Source organism: Synchiropus splendidus, chromosome 1, assembly GCF_027744825.2.
Source record: "Synchiropus splendidus isolate RoL2022-P1 chromosome 1, RoL_Sspl_1.0, whole genome shotgun sequence".
NCBI lineage: Eukaryota > Metazoa > Chordata > Actinopteri > Syngnathiformes > Callionymidae > Synchiropus > Synchiropus splendidus.
This window is the reverse complement of record NC_071334.1, coordinates 26,883,021-26,906,400: the sequence shown is the minus strand read 5'-3', so window position 1 is coordinate 26,906,400 and position 23,380 is coordinate 26,883,021. Positions and strand designations below refer to the sequence as shown.

Sequence of the window (23,380 nt, the reverse complement as noted above, 5' to 3'; positions counted from 1 at the left end):
CTTTCATGACCAGTCCAATGGGAAAGTTGAAGGTTCTGACTGACACATAGTGTAAATGACATCTCAGGACCTCCTCAGAACTTTCACCTAAAGTGGACTATTCTTTTGAGCTATTTCATACAACAACAAAAAAAAAAAACGTAAAAATATTTTAATCGCCTTTAATCGTTTTAATTTCATTTAATTGAACAGTTTGCTCTCCAGACAACAGGGAACCTTTGTCAGTGCAGGAGTTCCTGGTCCACTGGTCACACTGATGCACAAGACACGTGGCAGCTAGGATGATAACAACAACAACAAACATGGAGGAATCCCTGAACAAAAGCAAACAAAAGCATCTGTTTGCTTTTGTTCAGGGATGTTTTTCACTACACCTTTCACTAAAACCTGGTCATTACCAGGGTTTCCACTACTCTGAATGTATTTGAAATTCTTATGAAATTGAAATTCTTGTACAAATATTGTCAAGACATTAAAAGAGTTTTAGTTGAAATATGGCGATAGAAAAACCTGAATATAGCCACCATCATGTTTTATTCAAATTGAAAAATGTGGCTTCTTGTGGCAAATATCCTTATACCATTAAACTACTATTAGTTGAGATTAATTAATCACAAATTCTCTAATTAGATTTTTTTTTAATCAAATCACACTCCCATATATATATATATATATATATATATATATATATATATATATATATATATATATATATATATATATATATATAGTGATTGAAGAATTGCGTTATAGTGCATCCCAATATTAAAATAATCCAAAATCAAGTCAAAGTTCTCCATAATAAAACCCGTTTGTCGCCATAGTATTGTGAACAGTGCCACTCTTATTGTGACGGGTCCCTTTACTGATGGTGAAGTATCTTGAGGGGTTATTTCCCCTCACATGCCAACAGAGTGGCTCTGTATAAATGTGTAATTGTGTGTCATCTTCTTTTTATTTTCCTTTCTTTTAGTATTTGCATTCATAATTTTTTATTTTTTTTATTCTTGTGCTAGGAGGACTGCATAGTCTTTTTTTTTTTTATTTCACTTTGAGATGTAAGCAAACTATGTAGGTTTAAATGAACAGCCTTATAAAGCTTTATGTGAAATCAATCTCTAAATAACCACAACCTATATGGATCAAATAAAGACCGTAGGAGACTTATTCTTCATATTTAAACAAATGAAAGTGCTGGTGTGGCACAACAGTATTTGTGCTAATATATTATCGTTATTTGTATATATGGTACCTATGAAACAAAATGATCTAAGAATCAAGGACTGTAAATTTTGAAGTAAAACTTAACTGATATTCATATGATCTCAAGAATAGGACAACAAAAACACATTTTCATAAAAGCAACGCTTTAATTCTTTGTTTTTCTTACATTCATCCATGTAAATGCATGTTCATTCCAGCAGCAAAGTCAGCAAACTCTTTTTCTTTAGTTTCACCCCTTCCTTTCTCACATGAACAGAGAAAACGAAGGGAAGAGTTCCACACAGGACAAAAGATGGCATGTCACACACACAAACTCAGACATACGGAGCACCGTTAGCAAAAACTGTAATAAAAAATATGTAAACGTTAAGTATTCAGGAAGAGTCCTCACTACGTTGGACTGAACAGTTAATTCCTTTGACATCAGCCATGTGTTACTCCTCCACGAGTGCCCACGCCTCTTCAGCCTTCATGTAGTACTGGTTAGCAAGACGACCTTTCATGGCTGCCATGGCAGCCTCAGCGGCTTCTGTAAACAAATCACCTGGACAAGATGAAAACGATGGTTGTGTTTGAGATGAGCTGTATGAAAATACAGTAGAAATAGGTGAGAGAATACAAGATTGTACCTGCTTTCTGAGGATCCGCTGTCAAGCTGTAGCCCCCGTCTTGATACATTTCGGCTTCTCTGGCCAGAAGCAGGTATCGTGGCTCGTTCTGCATCCCATCGTACTCCCCACCCTCATCATCATCTGTCATGTTCAACACACTGTCGTACCAGTGAATGGCTTCCTCCCAGTTTTGCTTCCTGTCAGGGTGACCAACAAGAAGAGAGTGGCATTGAATCCAATTCTCTTGAAAAGAGCGTCAAGAGCATCTTGGAGAAAACAAATTCAGCACCGACCTGTCCGATGATAGATTGATGCCTGTATCAAAGGCTCTGGCCACAGTGATCATGGACGAGCGGTCACCAGCCTCTGCGGCCTGCAGCAGGAACTTGAACCCCTTCATCCTGTTTCCTGCGTTATCCTTCCAAAAACACAAACATGTTAAAAGTCATCATGGACGTCGAGATGGAGAGTTCAGTACCTCCAGCTCCACGTCGTCCAGGATGTGATGGGGCAGTTGTAGGTAGCACTGACCCAAAGCCACGATGGCCTCCAGCTCACCACACTGGGCTGCTCTCTCTAAATGGAACACAGCCGAGTCCCGATCCCACTGCTCATCCTTCTCGCAGAACCGGCCCGCTTCGTGGTAGTGGACCATGGCCAAGTGGACCTGTGCCAAGAGTAACAGAATTTCTGGCAATCTGATTCTGCCATAGCATGCATTACCGTCTTACTATGTCCTGTTTAATTTTCAATACAGATCTCAGCAATTCTGTTACCTTCCCCAGAATGGACTGTCCTATCTTCTTCTGCAGCAGCGCGTTGATGCGCTCCACCTCCGTGGCCACACAGGACGGCCGGTGAACGTGAGAGCGAGATGAGTGGAAGAAGCTCCACTTCTCCTCTGTCATCTGAGGATGGACACAGTTGGTCATCATGATCCACACCAGAGATGATGTCAGCATGATGGGAAAATAATTACACAAACAGCTTCAGAAGAAAAACACAGCACAAGAAAACATGCATGCAAGCAAAAGTTGGTAGAAATAAGAGGTAGATGGTGTTTCAGTTCCACATTTGACTTCTTTCTGCAGATTCAATATTCAGACTTGTGCGCATCCAAACCTGCGGCAGTGACAAAAGCTGTGGCTCTTTCAATAGAAGCTTTTTATACATGCAGCCTTGGAAAGATAATGTTTTAATACATGTGGAGAATAGAATGAACTTGAATAAAATAATTTCATATATATATATATATATATATATATATATATATATATATATATATATATATATATATATATATATATATACGTATATAATACGTATATAAAACGTATATAAAACGTAATATAAATGCTAAAGATAAATGCCAAAGCATTTAAAATTATTTCCAATTCCAAAACATGCACGTAGGCATCTTTATAAGCAAATTCAACAAATTATTTTTTTCAGGTAAAATATATAGACTTAAAGATGTATTACATGAGAAAAAATGCTTCAAAGGGCGCAGTACAGGTGCGTGTAAACACCACAGATGCACCGCTTTAATTCTCCATGCAAATAATCACCCTTTCATCGTCCAAATTATTAGAGTTTGCAGAAACTCTGGGTGGAGCTACCATCTTCCTCTAGTTAAGGGAAACAAAGATGATCAGGAGAAAGTTTAGATGGAAGGCTGTGACGAGGTAAAAAGGAAAAGTGGATCCAAACATGTGAGAAAGCAACTTAGTGATGGTGATTATGATGAACACACTGTTGACTATGATAGTTTACCCTTCTGATACTGTCGTCATCCGACTCGGAATAATGTCTTTGGTAGCGATGATGAGCCTACGTGATAATACAACATGCATTACGACCCCAACAGGCAGGAGAGAGAATTCCATACGGAGGAAAAGAATGTTCACAATAAATGCGGCGACGTGAGACTCCCATCTTCTTATGAAGCATCCAGAAAAAAGGGGAAAGAATAAAGCCCACTAAAAACCCAATGTGTCATGTATTTATTTTAAACCTCAAATCAAAGTTCTTTTTAGAACAGAAGTGATGCTATTCGATAATATAGAAGACATAACAAAGACAAACCAAAAAGAAAAAATTCACTAGCTTTCTTCTTCCCTCCCACAATGAATGAGCGAATACTGGACCACTACTGACACCTGCTGTCCAATTAAATTCATTGCCATCATCGCTACATTTCTACAATTAAAATATTGACCAACCATACTATTGAACATAAATAATGCAATGTTCTCACGTCCTTGTCAGATGTGTTTTTCATGATAACTATTGACTGAAGTGGGCTTCTTAACTCATCCAAACACTGGATCGTCTGCATTATTTCACTGTTCGATGTTTGATGATTAAGAATTTCACCACATGAAGGTCAAGTCTCACCACTCACCCCGTCCATGTGATCATTTGGATCTCCCTCACTCCTCCTCTCGCTGGGGTACCCACTGTCCCCACCACTGTCAGATTCCTGAAAGGAGTAACATCAAACTCATACTAGCATGTTGAGACGAGATGACCCCCGGAAATCTGTCTCCCAATTAGAAACTTGGAAGTCTGGATGTGAAATTTATACTTGAAATTGAAAAAAAAATCCAAAAGAAATAAGTATTCATACTCCATTTTTTAATGGTTGGGCATTGACTTAACACTTAAATTGGTATTTGTACAAAAAAAAGTGTAATATTTCATGGCCCATTATCTCATACTGGAGAACATGTTGTTCACACTCTGGTCTGCTTCAGCAAGCAGGGACAACAGAACAGCAGCACGCTCACCTTGTGTTCACCCATGTTGTTGTTATTGACTCTGTCATGCTCGAACGTTCCAGCAAATGATACGGCTGAAATAAACAAGAGGAGGAAATTATTGAACCTCTAGTTCCTGTTTTATCATTGTCTGGTTATATTAATACATATAAATAAAGATAGCAAGAGTGAATGGGAGTCATAAATGCTGAAGGAATCCCAAAGAAATCATTCGATGACTTAGCAAACACTTTTTTCTGAAGTTAACCACGTTTCATTGGGAATTCAAACTTGATTCCTGTGATATTTCATGTTAAAAAAGCTTCAACTGTTGCAGTGCATTATGGGACTTGCAATAGAGGAGAGTTTAAAAAAGTTGTAAATAGTATATGTATTATCTAGTATTATGAAGCTAAAGCTGAAGAGCTGGGTGCGGTCTACAGGCTTCATGTTGGACAAGTCTGGCCTCGGATAAAACAACCTATACATTCACAAACCCCAGCACCTGCAGCTTATAGACCAGCGTGGCTTATGTATTTACAAGCTATTTTCTTTTAAATTTAGTGGGTGTGACTATACTAGTGTGCTCTATATAGTGGAAATGCTCGTGCTGCAAGGTTTTAAACGACCAATTTGACATCTATTTTATAGTGGAAACAAAATTCCCCAAACATACCCACAGGAGACTTGCCCACAGAACCGGGTGCATCAAAGGGAGAACAGGGGATGGAGTCCACATCGCTCATACTCTCGTCCGCTGAAGATGTTTCAGAGAGCCGTGAGAGCAGAGGAGGAGCGCGACTCCCTGACATGGTACGAACACGAGGTGAACCACAGATCTCTTCGCAGCCTCGCAGCACCGTCTTTGCCGATTTCTACATCAAAAAGCAGAAAACAGTCTCAGAAGACCGCACAGTATTCAGCACTTGTCAATGTATGTAAGTATGGTGTAATCCTAAAAGATTTAATCCAGCTCCATTTGAAGCACTAAGTCAACTATATCATCAGTGACATGAACAAGTATAAGATATATATATATATATATCTGTGTGTGTTCTTCAGTTTAACATGTGTGTCAAAAACTAGCGTTTATCTGGTCAAAGCTAAAACCCAGGAGTTACCAGCAGTTTGTTAGTGCTGTCCATCTGGGACTTCTCAGCCGGTGAAAGGTCAAAAGGTGCCAGACCCATGCTCTTGCAGATTTTGTTACACAGGTGTGAGTGGAAGAAAAGCGCCATCCCCCGCACTCCTGTATCACAACAGGAAGAACACACATAAATGACAGTGGCAAATCTTTGTGGAATTTAAGGGGTGTCTCCACCTAAATTCCCATCGCCAAAGTCAGTCCCCTTCTCGGTGTGGATCTGAGGGTCGGTGTAGAGATCCCCCACCCCCTGGATGTCCACCACAATCAGCTGGTGACCTGACCGCTCAAAGGAGAAGTGACTGAAGGCCTGAGCGTCAACAAAGAGAGGGATGGTATGTTCATGACAGTTACTTTTGTTTGAAAAAGACATGTGACAATATAAAAAGTCACAAAAATAGGTTGTGTTTTTGTTTTATGTAAATTACTAAAGTAAAAATACAAGTATCAAGAGAAAAAAAGCTTGTAATATTACAGGCTCCAGTGGTGTAACTATTTATAAAATATGCAAAATGATAAAACTATTTTCATTTCACCTGCGGAGTTAGCCTGAGGTTGTCGTCCCGCACAAATCCTGAGTTGGAGTTGTACTTGATGTACTTGCCCTCGATATAATGCTCCAGGTGGAAGAGTGGCTTCCCAGGTCGGTTGATCATTTCCATCACACACATCTGCATGATGTCCACCTAGGCAGTTTAGGAATGCAATACATGGTCAATTAATCTTGGGTGTGGCTGTTTATCTGTACACTTTTTACATGTTAATGAAGTCAAAAAGTAATCCAAAGTTCCTGTTTTGCTTTGCTCAACATGCGATTTTTCCACTCAGTAACTGACTGATCGAATCATCTTATAACTACTTTGTCACACTTCTTCTGTTTCCAGAAGAGATTCAAAGAATCAGTGCAGTTGAAGGGCTGTGTCTGTACAGTGGAAGACTGTGATGATCCCTGCGCATGAACTGACTCTCTCCAATAGTAAAATCACGGGGTCAGATTTTCTCCACCTTTGGTTCCAAGAGCTCTGCCCCTTGTGACACCTGTATCAAAATCTATATTCCTATCAACCAAATCTTCGACATATCACAAACACCAAATCTGCTAATGTTTCATGTAACCCATGAGGTCTGTGTGGCTCAAGTATGGAAGAATATCTGGCGCCAGGCATTGGTGAAGGAAAATGGATTTACTTGTTTGGGAGGCCTGTGACGGTTGTACTCTTCCCCCCAGAGTTTGGCTTCCATCTGCAGTCGCACGTCCTCAAAGTAAACGTCTCTGGCCACGTTCTCCATGTAGCGTTTGGAAACATAATTAGATGCAGCTTTCCAGTTGCTGCTGTGGGAGAAGTTGGACAACTTCTTCCTGCAGGAGGAAGACCACAGATTTATAGTGAGAGATGACATTCACAGAATTCGGCTTGTGAAATGTGAAGCGTATAGAGATGAGAGAAAAGCGTTCAGTGTGTATTTTTGGCTTCAACTTGTTTGGGCTTGTGGGCGGCTGGAGCCCTTCTATCAGCCAGCGCTGCTTCTGCACTCGGCTACAGGGGATTTAACTTGAACAATCACTCTGTTGTCCCTCTAACTGTCACACTGCAGTGTCATGTAAACCTAAATCTGTAGGCAAGATAGACACTGAATTTACAGAGCAGGGTAGAAGAATGCCCTTTCAGTTTCTTTTAGTCAGCAAGATCACATCACCCGAGCACAGTTTTCTGGTAGGTAATATTTTGCAAAATAGTGAGATCAAATATTTTATTATTAACAATTTGCACAAGTCCTACTAGCACAGATGTTAAATATCATTGAATGAATAAATGAATGAATGAATGAATGAATGAATGTGTTGGAGCTGTCACATTATCAAATTTTCACTCAATGCTATTGTCCTGGGGAAAAATGACAATATTATTGGAATATCATCAAATATCATCTGCAAAATTACAGTCAAAATGCACGTTTACGGAGACATTGCGACAAACGAAATTTGTATCCATTACAATTTATGGGTAGCAGTGAAGCTAGCATTTCAGTGCAATTGACAAAAAAAAACTTTAGCTCAACACTTTTAACAGAAATATCCGCTCTGACATTTTTTTGCCAGCTTAACTGCTACATGCAGGCTTAGTCGTGCTACTAACTGCATTACCCTGCATTGTCATGACACCTCTCTCAATCGCAACACTCCTTAGCTGCCACCCATGCAGTTGTGTCCATGTGCAGCTGCTATGGTGTTTGACTTCAAGTAGGGGGAGGTTGGGGCGCCTCAAGAGGCAGATGAAGCAGGAGGGAAAAAAAAGTTGCGAATGCAGAAAACACAAATGTGTGTGGCAATGGTTCATTTGAACCATATTAAATCACATACATTTAACATGGTTTTTTTTTATTTTTAACAATGCGACTATTGTCAACACCTGCATACTGCGACAGCCCAAGAGTGAAATTTAAAATTCATTAATTCAATAATTAATCACAACAATTGCGGACAGTCTGACATTGCATGTAACGGCCTCACCGACCACCACCTCCTACAATGCTGCCTCTGTTTCCTCTTTTGTGCAAGACGTACAATAATATCAATACTTATTTTGGAATTTGTTGTTGTCTTTAACTTTTGACTCTGGGCTGCCGCCCCATTGGATATATAGGTGAACAGCAATACCAACATAAGGAACGTTTGGAAGCATGTGGTCAGAGACGACAACACTGACTGAAAAGGACGGGTATATTTTCATACGTAAAGGAAACATAAATAGGCCTTTAGATTTGTCTTCATAACTGTTGCACTCACGTTCTGAAACACTCCCTCATGGCTCCTTTTCCAAAGGGCTGTTAGAAACCAGAGGAAGAAGAAATCTTATTCCAGAAAATGTAAAAAAAAAAAAAAAAAAAGAAACATCTGATCTGTTTGATTCTAATCAAAAGTACCTGAGCTGCCATCTTGATGTGGACTTGGTCCTGAATCCACTCTCCGGTGATGGCATTATACCTGTTGAAAACAGATGATGGTGCTTTAGATTCACATAGTCTTTCAAAAACAAAGGAACAATTTCAACAGTATCCCCGTATAATATAAACATTGTAGTATTTATCTGATTTTGCATAATTTGAGCTCTATGTCTCAGCATACAATGTCATAAGTATCATTGTTAAAATCTCATTACTTTACTATGAACAGTTTGTCCCCATAATGCTAACATCAACAATAACAAAATAAAACAAAAATAACTTAAAAAAAAAATTAAGTAAACAGTAAGCTAACTTTGTTGGATAGTGAACTGGTTGCTTTACCAGTGAAAAAAAAAAACTACACAAAAAATGTAAATGAAACTTGTCTGTTGATGTTTTTCGATTCTGCTAAAACCGAAATAAATGACAGCAGATGAACTATGAACTTTGTGTGCGCCTGTGGGCAAATGTGGTCACATGGACGGTTACAAGAGCCAGAGAACATCCAGATTAAATTCCCACAAGGGTAAATCAGTTTCTAAACGTGCACAAGGAGTTCCATGTCGCTGTTTGGCACCCATCTCTGTTCTCTGTCGATTTCCATCATGAAGCCTTCACTTTCCCCTGTTCAGCCCTATGGTGTTTTCACACAACAAAAGGTAAGAATTAAATAAATTAATTTAAATTACTCTATGTGGAGCGAGAAGGCTTTTAAAAAAATATTTCCAAACTATTTTTAGGTTTCAATAGGAATCGAAATAAGTGAAAGAGCTCAACATTCAGCTTTCATTCCCTAGTGGGCAGTACAGGGAACGGAGCCAATCCCAGCGACAAAGGGTGCTGAGACAAAAAAAAACACCTAGAGACAATTTAACCTTAGACCAATATCTGGGCAGCGAGAGGAAACCTGAGTGACCTCTGGGAAAATGACATTTATGTGGAGAATACACACAGAGAGTCAGCACCAGCCACTGCACCACCATGCTGGCCAAATCACATACAACATATTCATTTATATAACTCATTATCCTGCACAAACACATTTTAAATCAACAACCAATGCATCCTATATTATGATGCATTCTCAAATGGGCTGCTTAATTCTAGTAGGAGCACCTAAGTGCAAGGTTGTTCGAGGATAAGCTGAACTGGAGGCTGCTAGTTGGAGGATAAGTAAGGATCAGAGCCGTAGTTGTGCCTATTGGTCATAGACGATTCCACATATCTGAGCCTACATTTAAATAAAACAACTGAGCTTAGGTCAAAGTACAAGAAGTTGAAATTGGCTCCTTCAGTAGTTGGTTTCCAAGCTAGCAGACAAGGAATGGGGAGGATTGGCACAGTCTCTTGTCGAAGTCATTGGAAATAGTTTTTTCTCTCTTATATATAATCTGATTCCAATATAAAAAAAAAGCATTTTGGAATTCTCTGTGCTCATATGGCCTCTTTTCTAACTGCTATTTTTTTTAATCTCCACTTAACCTCATTTGATCATCAGGTTGTTTAACAACACGACATGCACCTCTCTCTCTCTCTCCCCCCCCCTCGCTCTCTCTGCCCAGTCTTGGTGCACAAGATTCTATTGGCTGGATGCTTGGGACAACAGGAGGAGTTAAATTACTTGAGAGTAAAATTAGCACATGAAGTGAAAACAAGAGGCCAACTCCTGCTGCAGACAATCCCCTCTCACTTTACAGGCAAGTCCTGACACTGCAGATTGCATAAGAGAAGCACACACACACACACACATAGGAACCAAAAAGGCCTGGGGAATGTTATCTGCTATGCTGTCCACTCTTACTTTTTGGGGGTGGCCTACTGTGATAACAGACTGGTCGGGAAATAGGATTAGTGGCAGCCGTAGTGAGTTTATTTACTCACAATACATGGATAGGGATATATTTCAGGTCATTGTTTGGATTTCTAAAGGAGGTTTCTGGGGGAGGGCTGCCACTCCCACCCCAGCTTAGACACGTGGACAAAGATGGATGGTGCACCCACATGTGCGTCTCCTACACGAGCATTTGAGCCCCACATTCGTTGCATCATGTCAGACCTGTAGCGAACGCAGGGTTCAGTCTGAATGTCCTCCAGGTGAAACTCAGCCCAGGGGTCCGGCATTGCCCTGGCTTTCTCGATGGCATGTTTCCAAGCCGCCTGGAATGGAAGAGAAAAGTCTTATCGGAGAGAAGGTTTTGGGTTTGTATTTAATCAGCTAAAAGCTGCTGGAAGTGGAATTACAACACCTAACAAACTCCAGGACACACCAAAGTAAACGGGAGGTTTCTACAGAACTGCTGACTCATTAGAATGAGAGGGATGCAGACAGAAGGGGTGGAGAGCAAAACAGAGATGAAGCAGTGATCACACATTTAATCTCATAATACTGGTTAAAACGTATGTCTAATTTCAAAGTCATTTACGTTGTGCTCGTACGTACCTCGAGAATTTGTCAAAAAAACTTTACTGCAGATGTTATTGTGCTTCTATTTAATACTCCACCGGAAAGTTCAAATACTTCAATTTAATCTTTTGATAAAATGCTTATGCTTTTTGTGAGGATTGCTCCACTCATCAATGGTAATTTCAGAAGATCATGCTCTATGAGTGTCAGTAGAAATCTGAGCCGGCAGCAGCAAGTTCATCATGTGCCGCACGTAGTCCACACGTCAAGATTCCAGGAGATGAAATATGAAGGCTGGTGTTTTTAAAAAGGACCCAGTGTCAAGTCACAAGGCATGTCTCATGTTAGAAAGTTCGACTACTGCTGCATTTCTTGTGACCATCGAGTACACATCCTGCTCTTCAACTGATTCATTTGATTTTAATAATAATTTGTTTTTTTATGTGCACCTGCAAGCAGTGTACAGGAATGAATTTGAATCGTCTTCAAGTTAATTCAACCAGGTTACTTGACAGACAAAACGCAAAAAGACATGACACAGGGATCATGTGAAGACAGCACAAGACACAACGCTAAGCCAAAGACATGAATGACCCGACAGCAACATGTTTCAGTGGCACACAACACAGCAAGTCAAAGCAACACAAGAAAACAAGACCAAACAAGGCATCACAACTTCACTAGACAAACAAGACACTACAAATGAACGCAGCAAAAGCAGACGCAAAAACAACAAGACGAAACAAAACAACCCACTATCTCCCACTTCTCGTCCAAAATAAGGCAGGTGCTCTGAGCTGGATTCAAATTAAAATAAATTGCTAATTTTCTCTTAATATTGAACCTCTTAGCATCAGCTGTCAATACATAAATAATTAAATTGAAATCATCAGATATGTTTGATATATTTGTGTGTTATTGTGTTTTAGTTTGTTATCAAATGAAATACATTTGGATGGTTCAAGCTTTAAAAGGGTTAATGAAAAAAATGGAGGAATTAGCAACGCGGGGAAATGCAAATAAAAAGGAAAGCCAATGACAGCAAAGGGAAAAGAGTGGATGTTCCTGGGAAGAAGAAGACGGAAGGTAACAACGGATCTTACACATACCCGTGCACTCTCAGACAAAACCCTGTATGAGCGAGGTTCTGCCTGGTTTTCTGTTTCACTCTAGTCAAAAAAGCAGACAAGCAGACAGACATTGAAACACGGATTGGCAGTAGAACTGTTAGCTCACAATAAACATACGATACACATTAACTATCCTGTTCTGACAATAGCAAAAAGGTCTATAGACATGTCTATAAATAGCATAACCACATGAACAATGAACTGACTTCTGCAACTTCCGGTTCCCCTATCTTATTATTCTTCATAAATAAACACAGTCGAATGATGAATATGGAGGCCAGCGACAGCAAGCGTCCTTATAAGGGAGCAAGTGAGTCAGACCGAAAATTGCAGAAGGATATAAACGCAACGAGGTTCAGAGCTAAACAAAAACAGGCTTTGTTTTTGGTCCAGTTCCCAATGTGCACTTGTCACTGTGTGCACACAAACACAGCATCTCATTTTCTTGCATTCAGTTATTTTCAATGATTTGTGTGTTTGTGTTTTCAGCATTGCTTACTGACGTGCCGCGCTAATGAAGACGCTAATTATACAAGTGAGAGTCTCAACAAATAAAGGGCTTTACAGTTTTTGGGCGAATCAAATGTTTGACTGGAGTCAGTTCAAAGGTAAACAAACTGGGAAGCTGTCATGACCTGACTCTACTTCCTCTCTGATTTATCCAGCATGTCATTATCCTTCATGTCTTGAATAATTTAGCCTTTCTTTCTACAACTAATATTTGCTGTTTAAATTTAGAAACGATAAGTGCATTAGTAAACCTATCCTGGTGACAACAATTGTGCGAGTCACGTGCTCCCCACCAGGTACTCACCTTGTATGTAAAGGTGTTTTTGGGAAGAGAATCGGACAGTTGGCGGGTGTAGGCCAGAGACTTCATGTAGTGACAGATTTCTCTGGCTGAATCATCCAAGATGGGACATATAAAGAAATCCTCATCGTCCTCATCGTCCTCATCGTCGCTGGCGTTGGCGTCGCTGAGGGAAGACGCTCGCTGGTTGGGGGCAGGACCTTGGGCAGCAGGTCTCTTGGCACTGCCATCCTCCTCCATGGAGAACATCAGCTCGTCCTCCATAATGGTCAGAAGCTGGAGAACAAGTTAAAAATCATTTAATGCCTTTATTGGAAGATGCGGTTAACCGAGAAGCACTTCAGCAATACACACATGAACATGTATTATTATCATTTCATTAATATGGGCAGCCAAATGCATTTACGATGGGTTATTTTCAAATTCACACGTGAAAAATGCAAACTTTTTACTTATTAGCATATGTAAAATAAAACGCTGATAAGGATTCAACCCTGCAGCCAGTTCAGTTGCCATCAATGCAATGCTACTGACTGCCACTTCATTCTCCATTTTGTAGAGACTTGTTTTTTTCATTTCTAACTTGTTAATGAGTAGCTCTTGGGCTGTTGTGTAACAAAGCAGAAGATATAAATAACGCTTTTTCTAAATTTCAGATTAAAGAACTACAGACCACGCGATCATAAACAAAATGCGCATAGCCAAATAAAATGATTAAACTTTTCCCAAATGAGGAAGAGGTTTTGATGATCGTGAAAATCATTTGGATTATTTTATGAAGAAGTGCTGTATATAGGTGCAGTATAACAAGTGCGAGTGAAGCCAAGGACACCAAGTTCCTCCACTGCGGCCGCGATGTCGCTGCTACAGTGGAAAACATGCAGACCCTCATGGATGGTGACGATTACATTACATACATCGCGTTGCAAAGGAATGTTCCGCAATCAAATTCGAACGATGCACTGTTCATATAATATAATTTAAAACGCTTTTAACAAAGACTAACCTGATAAACAGGAAGCAAACAAATCAGTTGATCTTGACAGGCTGTGCCAGTATCTGCCAGGCTGCACGCTCCTTCCCTCGTTTACTCTTGCAAGTTGTTGTCCCGTCCGGACAGACGGCGGTGGGTCGCTCCTGGTTCTCCAGAGAGCCCTAGTGGACCCAGATAGCGACTGACAGACAGCAGGAGGTGCTTCGTGTTTCGGTCCACCACAGTGACTTAGGGCCGCAGCACGTACTACATCGCGCTCAGACAGACACGCCCCTTCCTGCGTTGCGTTTATGATCATAGGAAAAAGTCCCGGCGGTTTGTTATTAACAGAGGAACGCATTAAAGACATTAAAAGAGCTTTAGTTTAAATAAGGTGATATAAAAACTTGAATATAGCCACCATCGTGATTTATTGTGCTGTTGTCAAACTGATGCAAAATAAACAATATTTTGTTGTTTAAATGTATGTATGGATCCATCATTTGATTCACTCATATACCAAATTCATTCAAATTGAAAAATGTGGCTTCTTGTGGCAAATATTGTTATACCATTAAACTGCGATTAATTGAGATTAATAAATCACAAATTATCTAATTAACTAGATTCATGTTTTGAATCGAATCCAACCCCTAATGAAATCATACATGACATGAGTGTGCACTTCAGACTTCATAGCGATATTCGTTTTGGCATGGTGCGTTCAAGGCCGCAACGCTCAGTGTATTGTTGTACCATCATGCCAGAATAGACCTTAGGCATTATTCAATATAGCCGTGTGTCCCGACTGGAGGAAAAGCATTTTGTTTAAAGACAAAAACGTAAACTAAATGCTACGATCAGAACCGTTAAAGATTAAACCGTCAGATCGTACCACATGGCCTCATGGTAGCGTGGCCGAGTGGTCTAAGGCGCTGGATTTAGGCTCCAGTCATTTCGATGGCGTGGGTTCGAATCCCACCGCTGCCAAATCTTTATACACATTTCGTATTTGTTTTTAGTTGTCCAATATAGTGCCTCTAATGAATTGTTAAAAAACTTTATTCTGATAAGAATCAAGATTCTCATTCAATACGATTCAGAGTCAATTTAAAACTTCCCCATTTTTGTTCCTTTGTAATAAAAGACAAATCCACCTGATGTCCTGCACACTGTGTTTTGCACATTTTTCCAGTTCCTGAAGACCAGGCTCTCTTGGCAACTCAACAAATGCACATGCTTGTATTGGAAGGTACACAAACACATGGAGCCCAAAAAGTTCTTCACTGACACAGACATGCCACAACTTTACGAAGAGACTTGAGGACTAAAAGACTTAAGACTAAAGAACTGTCAACAGCAAAGGCATCGTCCTCAGAATTTGAAATAGAAGGATGGAAGCATGGAAAATCTAAATACTTATTAATGAACATGACAAGTTCCACTTTTATTTCTCTAAATTCATATTTATTTTGCAGTTTATAAACATATAGTAGTATTCCGACCGGCCTATACACCCAAATACATTTTTACTGGTTTAAAAAGGAGTAAAGTTGAATATGGTTGGAAGTATGGTTTTGCAAGGCATCACCAGCTTGGTCACTCATCCACAAACCTGCTAGGTATATAACTGACATAAGTGAAATAAGTAAGACTGAAATGAAAAGAAAGAAGAAAGATAAAACACTGTCATAAGAGAGAACATGCAAGTTCTTCTCTATGTTATATATGTCTACCATTATTGCCCAAAAACCTTAACAAAATAATAAATCTCACCGTAAAATCTCACTGACTGGTGTCCATTGTTGAGCATTTGTTTATTTATTATCTATTGAGACCATTTATTATTTATATTATGTATTCTCTATTTAGGTCATTTGTGTAAATGTGCAAAATGTGACAGCTTTGTGTTTTATGTTTGCTGTTGCTCTGCGTTCATCTTTGTTGGTAGGTGTGTGTCTTTTATGTTTTTGTTGTCTTTGTATCTTTGCTTACAGCTGCTTTCCCCTCTTTGGGACAAATAAAGGACATCTCATCTCATCTCATCTAATAACTGTTATAAAACCACATTTGTACTCACGATTAAAAAAAAGAAAACAGAAAGTTTTGGGACACCAAATCAAAGCGAGCCTTTTTCACAATCCTCCCCATTTTTTGTCATCAACTTCCACATCAACAGCATGTTCTTCTGTTTCGTTTTTTAAGTAGACCTGAGAGCACCCTTCCTGAACTGCGAAACCACAAAGTTCACTTTTTGGATGGCCAGTTGTGTGTCCTCAGCTGATATCCCCAGATGGAACACAGCCCTAACAGCATTACCGTACTGTGGGAACATGAGGACTCGTATTCCCTGTCCGAGAGCCTCCTCCTCTCCCTCTCCCACCTCAGCCATGTGAGCGCAGAAGTCTGCGGAGGACAGGGTGGAAGGTTTCAGTCTGAAACGCAGGATATTTGTCTCCACTGTGTCCAAGTCGAAGGCGAACGGAGAGTCGTCGCCCGCCAACAAAGCTGAGAGACACAGGAAAATCAAGTCATTTTGTGCACCATTCAATTAGAACCAATAAACACTGTAGCATCTTGATTTGTTCTGAAGAAATCAATGAGGACTTTTAAGTTACCTTCATAAACCTGTTGTGTGAGCAAGAAGATACATAATCATGGGAAAATATATGAAATCCACCATCTTAGATTACATTGTTAAAAAATATTACACAATATATATCAAAGATGATTTTTTTTTTCACACCGGAGCTATGGGGCCCAGCATTAGAATCGTGAGAGTCCAATCCTAAACAAAGAGCCTTCCACAATTCAGCAAAAGAAGGATAGATAGAGGCAGATTGGTGAGCTCACCCTCAGCAAATGTTTTCGTATTTAGATGATCCTCCTTCAGTCTCTCCACCATGTCCAGCAGGGACACTTTTCCAGCTGCAGCCAGAATCCCAGTCTGACGCATCCCACCGCCCAGAGCCTTACGACACCTGACTGCGTGGCTGATGAAGTCCTTGGGTCCGGCCAGCATGGTCCCAATTGGCGCACCGAGACCCTGGATAACAAAATCTACATCAACGACGCGTATGTCTTCCACTGAGGGTGACTAGTAATCCACGCGGTGTCCAGACTGTTTAGTGTACTTTGCTTAGGTACCTTAGAGAGACACACGCTGACGGTGTGTACATGCTGCAGGACGGTCATCACAGGGACCCCCAAAGCTACAGCGGCGTTCATCACCCGGGCGCCGTCCATGTGCACCATCAGACCATGCTTGTCAGCTAGGGAGCGAACCTTTAACACAGACAGCTGGCGATGACCATTAGCCAGCCGGAGCATGACCCCTGACCTAACCTCATCATGCCACGCTACATGATTAGAAAATATCTGTCTGGAACTAGAACTACCCACACACACCTCCTGTAAGAATTTGAGCGGCAGAACACGTCCCCCTCGAACGTTGTGTGTGTTTTCGACGCAGATGAGACGCGTGCGAGGGTAGTGAGGGTCCGGGTAGCCGTGGCGGATCTTTGACTCCAACTGGTCCAGGTCAAAGGTGCCGTCAGGAAGCGTGGTCACTGTTGTCGCATGCACTCCGGCCAGCTGAGTCAACATGAAGCACGTGAACCAAGGGGAAGGGCACTTTTACGGCCTCATCTGGGATTCAACACGGGCACAAGAAGAGCTGAAACTGACCTGGGCACTCCCTCCCTGCTCATAGATGTGGATGTGGCACTGATCCCCCACGATCATCTCGTCGCCTCGCTCCTTGCAGTGAACCATCACTAAGAACCGACATTTAGGAGGAATGCGATTTTTAGTATATAGAGCACCAGGGATATAAAAAAAACTATGCCAATGTTACTACGGCTAATGTATTTCAAAATAAAGAACTCCATCTGAATTCAAATGTAGCTGTGCGAAAAACCTGGCACCCACGGACAGTCGCTAGATATGCAGAGCCCAAAGTTGACCACAAGAGAGCGTCCTTTGACAACCATACCACCAACGCCGTGGGTCCGGATTGTAAGGAACGTTTCATTACGAACGCTTCTTCCGCCGGCCTCATACACTCGAATGAATAAATGTTTATATGAAACTGCACATTTTAATGCCACTAATTAACGAAACATTTTTGTTCTAGAGAAACATAACATACAGTATAACGTAGTATAAATGACAATAAAGCTGAAAACAGGAATCGGTCACCTGCTATGAGATTGCCCATCGTTCCAGATGGGACAAAGATGGCTGCCTCCATTCCAAACAACTTCGCAGCCACTTCCTGCAACTCTGCAACCAAAAATGAACTTCACTAAAGTGTCATTTGATCGAATGATTCTGTTTTGAATTTTCACATTTTGAATTTTTCAAACAGAACTTTTGAAACCTTGATTCACAACTACGAAGGAGGGAAATAAAACCATAATAAATAACTGCGACAAAAACAAAGTAAACAGACAAAGTAAAATACAATACAAAATACCGTAAGAGTGGAAGCACATATCGAAATGAAGACGGTTTCTTGAGAAGCACAATGATAGATAAATAAAACACTGCACATTGTGGTTACATCATTGTTTGTCTTTTCTCTTGAAGCAAATGTTCAGACCGCAGGCTTCTTAAACTTGCTCCTTCACATGCTCATGCCTGCTCTGCTCTTGAGAATTAATACCAAATTACATGTTTTATTGAAGATTGAACAGTGTTTCAGAAATCAAAGCATTAAATATTTGTGAAATGCATCACTCACTTACACAGGTCTGTACTTGTTTGTGGGAGCTGATTTGTCTTCATTGATTCTTCTTTCAAGGAGATGTTACATAAACATGCAACTTTATTTTGTGATTAAAATGGACTATATTTAAAGAAAACACAGAATGTCATGCGACATTATTGGATGGAACTGGTCTGGAATGTCATTGAGAGCTGCATCAGAACTTTGTTCTGAGAACTCAGAGTTCTCTGGAACTCTACCAGTTCAGCAACACTCCTAAAGTTGTGACACCACTATGTAAGAATAGCTCATCACATGACACACCACTTTAAACTGCTGTCACACAATTGTAGCCACTGAATATTTGAGAATTACGAAACCATGCCCTGATCTTAATGACATATATAACGTATCTCTCTGAATATTTGCATACACTAGTGGCTACAGAGACAGAGTTTGTGGTAGCATGTGTAAACATAAACTCAAATACACTAAATATATGAAAAAGTTGTTGCAACTGCGTGGGCCAAACCAGAAATGTTGTGTTAATCAAATATTTGTGAACATATTTTAATACAGACTGAGACTATTCATAACATTTTCAAATCCAGGACTGTTTGGCGCACTCACCCAGGACAATGCTGACATGTTGTCACTACCAGAGAAGAGCATGATAGTTAACAGAAAACCTCTTCGTGGCACAGATCGATTTTGGCTCTCGCCATCCTCCATATAACACAAAAATATACCAGTCTCTTTCCTGAAACTTCCAGTGTGTACTCATCATGTATTCTACTCCTGTGAGTTTATGTCAGTTTCATATGCCATATGAGCATTTTCAAGGGACCTTTGTTCTGAAAGTACAAGGCAAATTGAAAAAATCAAAACTAAAAAACACTCGGGTCTGACGTGGTTTGAAGTGCCTTTATTGTCAGGTTAATCTCGAGGGTCCTGCTGATGACAGCGGAACCGTAATAAGCAATGTATACGCGCAGGACCGAACTGTGCCACTCCGACTGGGTGCGGGCTTCACCGCGGTAGTTTATAGTTTAACGTTGCGGAATCATTACTTGCCGTTGACGAGCGGATCCTCTCCCATCACGTCATCACCGACATCGGCCTCAAACATCGCACGTCTCATGGCAACTCCAGGTTTGGTCACCGTGTCGCTGCGGAGGTCCACCACCTTCACCTGCCGGACCCTGCTCGCGCCGGTGCGCTCCGAACTTGGGGCCTTATAGTAACTTCTTGCAGGGCACGTCGTGGCAGCCGTCGCCATTGTGCTTTTTAAGCAAACACGTTGATGGAAAAGTCTGAAAACCCTGCCGGGGAAAGTTTTCACCAACATGGTGACAGTCATATGTCTGCAGAATCAGCAACATGGGCGAGTCGAACTTCGATCATTGTTATCGACAATCATTGACCGCCAGGTTGGTTAATAGATCCCCGAGCCCTCGGTGGATGCAGTTATCAGAAGAGCCACATGATGGCGCCATGTAAAAAAGACGGGAGTACCGTATTTTCCGGACTATAGAGCGCACCGGAATATTAGCCGCACCCACCAAATCTAACAAGGAAAATGGATTTTGTTCATACATAAGCCGCACCGCTCTATAAGCCGCGGGTGCACCGTTGCTGTCTGCGCCACAGAAAATGCATGAGGATCACTTCTAGCGATCCTCTAGTACTAGTTTTGAAAACGGGGTCCAGTGTAGAGACTGACTCATGAAACAATCTTGCCAATGTTCTGAACTCCAGTCATGAACTCCTCACATCTTATTTCCATTTAAAGTGTTCAGAAAGCGCTGTTTTCACCCTTCAGTAGATCGTCTCTGTCAGCAGAGCTGCGGACACGCGGGCGAAAACAGCGCAATTTGAGCGCTTTAAAGGTAAATAAAACGCCCGTGATGTCATCGGTTTGATGTGACGAAGCTCAATATTTTTGCCAGCAAAGAGCATGCTCATTACACTCTAAAAACTCGGGATGCTCCGAGAGACAGGGAGAGCACTCAGCTGAAGCAGCTGTCTTCAACCTCTTTCATGAAAGTTCTCACTCTGGACGGTTGCAAACGTTTCAGATTCACCGCGAACGCTGCATCTGACACACACAAGACTGCAGCGGATTCGGTCCCGGTTGATTCCGTCTTAAAACGACACCCGAGAAAGGCTGCTCATCTGGCGCGGTGAAACTAATGATTATTTCTCGGGCAATATGCTTCGCGTTCTGAACGTCACGCTCAGACCGGCGAGTGTCGCGAGTGACCGCTGGTTCCTGCAGTTTCACTTTCATGAGCACCAGAAAACTCTCTGTGCTCCGTCAAGTGCTGGTGTTTTAAATATCGTATTGAATTCGTGGCGTTGACGCCTTTTAACGTGCATGTGCTGCAGGATGCAAACTTGACATGACAGACTGAAAAAAGCTTCCGCATTAGACACGCCGTTGCCAAGCGAGTGGCGAGTCGGCAGGGAGGAGCGGACAAACCGCGGGCGGTGCCTCATCAGAACGGCTGCTGTCACATGTGATCGGATTTTGTGACCGGCAATGACAGGCAGTGGTCGGCATTCACAACGAGTTCATCCTTTCATAATCGGTGGCCGATTGACTGGAATATCCCTGTAAAAATCAATATATTAGCCGCATCGTTTTATAAGCCGCAGGGTTCAGACCGCGAGAAAAAAGTAGCGGCTTATAGTCCGGAAATTACGGTATTACGATTATGAGTGAGTCGCTCATTCATTTATTTAGACAGATGTGTGTTGATATTTGTGCTTTATTGGTCTGTCGATCTGAAGAGTTACATATTGTTCCATAGAAAGTAATAAACGCCGACATGGAGCAAACGTCAGGCCAATCGTCCTAACAAAACCACCACATTATTAACATTATTATTACTTTTTTTTTTTATCTTACAGGTCACATCAGGATATCTTTGTTCTTTGACAACTCTTACGCAAGTAAAAAGCATGCCAGCCACCCCTTCACCCACAAAACACACATCTGGAGCCAGCTGAAACTCGACTGAATCTAGCACTGTCTGCTATATTTATCAGAAATACAATGTGGAAGTGGAGTCAGCCAGGTCTGGTCTGAACCCACTAAGCAGTAACACTAGCACTTTTGTGCTGGTTTTGGTTGTATTTGTATTACTGTGTCTGACCACTCTCACATCTTTCACAACAGCGCATCACTGACAAAAGCTGGATTTAGACCCTCCTCATAACCGTCTGTTAAGGGAGCTTTAAACCTTTGCTGTCTGAGGGGAGAAAATATTGGCTGTGGGCCGCAGGCCTTGAATTTGAGAACCCTGTGTCACTATTTTTTAGGCAACAACCCCAAAATATTGTTGAGGGTCAATTCTTGATCCATCAAAGATGTAGATGTAACTAATATTTCCACATAGTCTACTTAGATTTGTCACTTTGAGGTCACAATTCTGACCAGAAGGTTCGTCTTGAGCACTGCATGAAACTTGGGCCCGTGTCTTATTGGGAAGGTGCTGCCTCTAGTGATCAGGGTAACAAGTGGCATGACATCATCAGCAGGCTTCCCCAGCAAACACACATTGATATTTAATCACTTCATAAAAGTCCCAGTGTGTGTTATCTCCACTTCGTCGTCTGTAGTTAAAGTTGATACTGCCAGTAACTGTGCCAGCTTTTTACGAGCCATAACAAGTCGCCATTAAAAGTCATTAGCAAACATCCACATAGATAAAAGGCCACAGTGAGTCTCCAGAGTCCCACAAGAGCTGTGAACACACACACACACACACACACACACACACACACACACACACACACACACACACACACACACACACACACACACACAGATCAAGATTCATAAACGAGCAGCACCGCGGTGAGGCAGAAGCAGGAGGGATGTTTGGAGCTCTCCGGCCTCCCTGCTGGCCCATACCTTGCAGATGTGGATTTGCTCTGTGTGACCTCCCAACCATTCCTTTCCTGTATGCGAAAAAGAGAGGGGCATTTTGGACAAAATATTGAATTAGAGGAGGAAAGGCAGAGCGGGAGAAATGAAGGAGAGGGAGAAATATTGACTCCTTCTGGGAAGGAGCGAGACGGCAACGCCTTTCCAATAACCATAAACCCACTGAGCTGAAAATAGAATGAATAAACAAATGTGTTCATCTCACATGAGCTCTTCTCTTGTGAGATGAACACATTCACCCCCCTCTCCTCTTCTCTTACTCTTTTTCATTATGACAAGGACATTGACTGGAACAAAACAGGTGTTTTGGGGAAATGCTCTGGCTGAGTACATTTTTCTTGCACACACACACACACACGCACGCACACACAGGAAAAGGACAGTGCAATGGTGTATTAATAAAAACATGATACATTTCCCATTTCACCAAAAACCATATGATGGGTGATGTGAACGCACCACACTCACACCTCAATATGTGACTTGTATGTAAATGTCTATTTGTCTAAGTGTGTGCATTTATGTGCGTATTTTCTCCATCTCTGTGTGTATGGTTTGTGCTGCTGTGCCCCGTATGAAGTGATGGTGTTTGTAAATTGCAATGTATGATTGAGTGAGTACATGTTCGTGTGTGGTCCATTTTCCTATAATGTGTCTGTGTATATTCAGTGCCACGTGTTCAAGTGTTCATACACACATTTATGGGTGATTCTTTGTG

At 41.3% G+C, this 23,380-nt stretch overlaps 2 protein-coding genes and 1 non-coding gene across 11 annotated transcripts; 1 reads left to right on the top strand and 2 right to left on the bottom strand.

The window, feature by feature from the left end:
* Positions 1-1,339: 1,339 nt before the first annotated feature.
* On the bottom strand, positions 1,340-14,291 carry eef2k (eukaryotic elongation factor 2 kinase). 4 transcript variants are annotated; one of them, XM_053854035.1, is made up of 19 exons: positions 14,036-14,290; positions 13,033-13,305; positions 12,198-12,257; positions 10,741-10,841; positions 8,664-8,724; positions 8,527-8,564; positions 6,927-7,098; positions 6,275-6,424; positions 5,916-6,048; positions 5,716-5,843; positions 5,271-5,469; positions 4,625-4,689; positions 4,240-4,317; positions 3,609-3,665; positions 2,612-2,743; positions 2,314-2,502; positions 2,129-2,253; positions 1,854-2,032; positions 1,343-1,768 (listed from the first exon to the last, which is right to left on the bottom strand). In XM_053854035.1, exons 2-19 carry the CDS (start codon positions 13,291-13,293, stop codon positions 1,659-1,661), a joined length of 2,238 nt encoding a protein of 745 aa, XP_053710010.1. In that variant the 5' UTR covers positions 13,294-13,305; positions 14,036-14,290; the 3' UTR covers positions 1,343-1,658. The 4 variants fall into 4 exon arrangements, with proteins under 4 accessions (XP_053710013.1, XP_053710014.1, XP_053710010.1 ...); XM_053854038.1 differs by lacking the exon at positions 12,198-12,257 and having other exon boundaries at positions 1,340-1,768; positions 14,036-14,291; XM_053854037.1 differs by lacking the exon at positions 3,609-3,665.
* Positions 14,292-14,910: 619 nt separating this feature from the next.
* On the top strand, positions 14,911-14,992 carry trnal-uag (transfer RNA leucine (anticodon UAG)). The gene has a single exon. It is a non-coding gene; the product is annotated as a tRNA-Leu (tRNA).
* A 128-nt stretch (positions 14,993-15,120) lies between these two features.
* Positions 15,121-20,207, bottom strand: tha1 (threonine aldolase 1). Of its 6 annotated transcripts, none has more exons than XM_053859522.1 (8): positions 19,341-19,611; positions 18,747-18,851; positions 18,203-18,286; positions 17,690-17,778; positions 17,411-17,596; positions 17,150-17,302; positions 16,856-17,048; positions 15,122-16,510 (listed from the first exon to the last, which is right to left on the bottom strand). In XM_053859522.1, the coding sequence occupies exons 3-8, from the start codon at positions 18,252-18,254 to the stop codon at positions 16,203-16,205; spliced, it is 981 nt and encodes a 326-aa protein (XP_053715497.1). In that variant the 5' UTR covers positions 18,255-18,286; positions 18,747-18,851; positions 19,341-19,611; the 3' UTR covers positions 15,122-16,202. The 6 variants fall into 6 exon arrangements, with proteins under 6 accessions (XP_053715453.1, XP_053715497.1, XP_053715462.1 ...); XM_053859513.1 differs by having other exon boundaries at positions 15,362-16,510; positions 18,751-18,851; positions 19,341-19,609; XM_053859478.1 differs by lacking the exons at positions 18,747-18,851; positions 19,341-19,611 and adding an exon at positions 19,785-20,207 and having other exon boundaries at positions 15,121-16,510.
* Between the last annotated feature and the right edge of the window lie 3,173 nt (positions 20,208-23,380).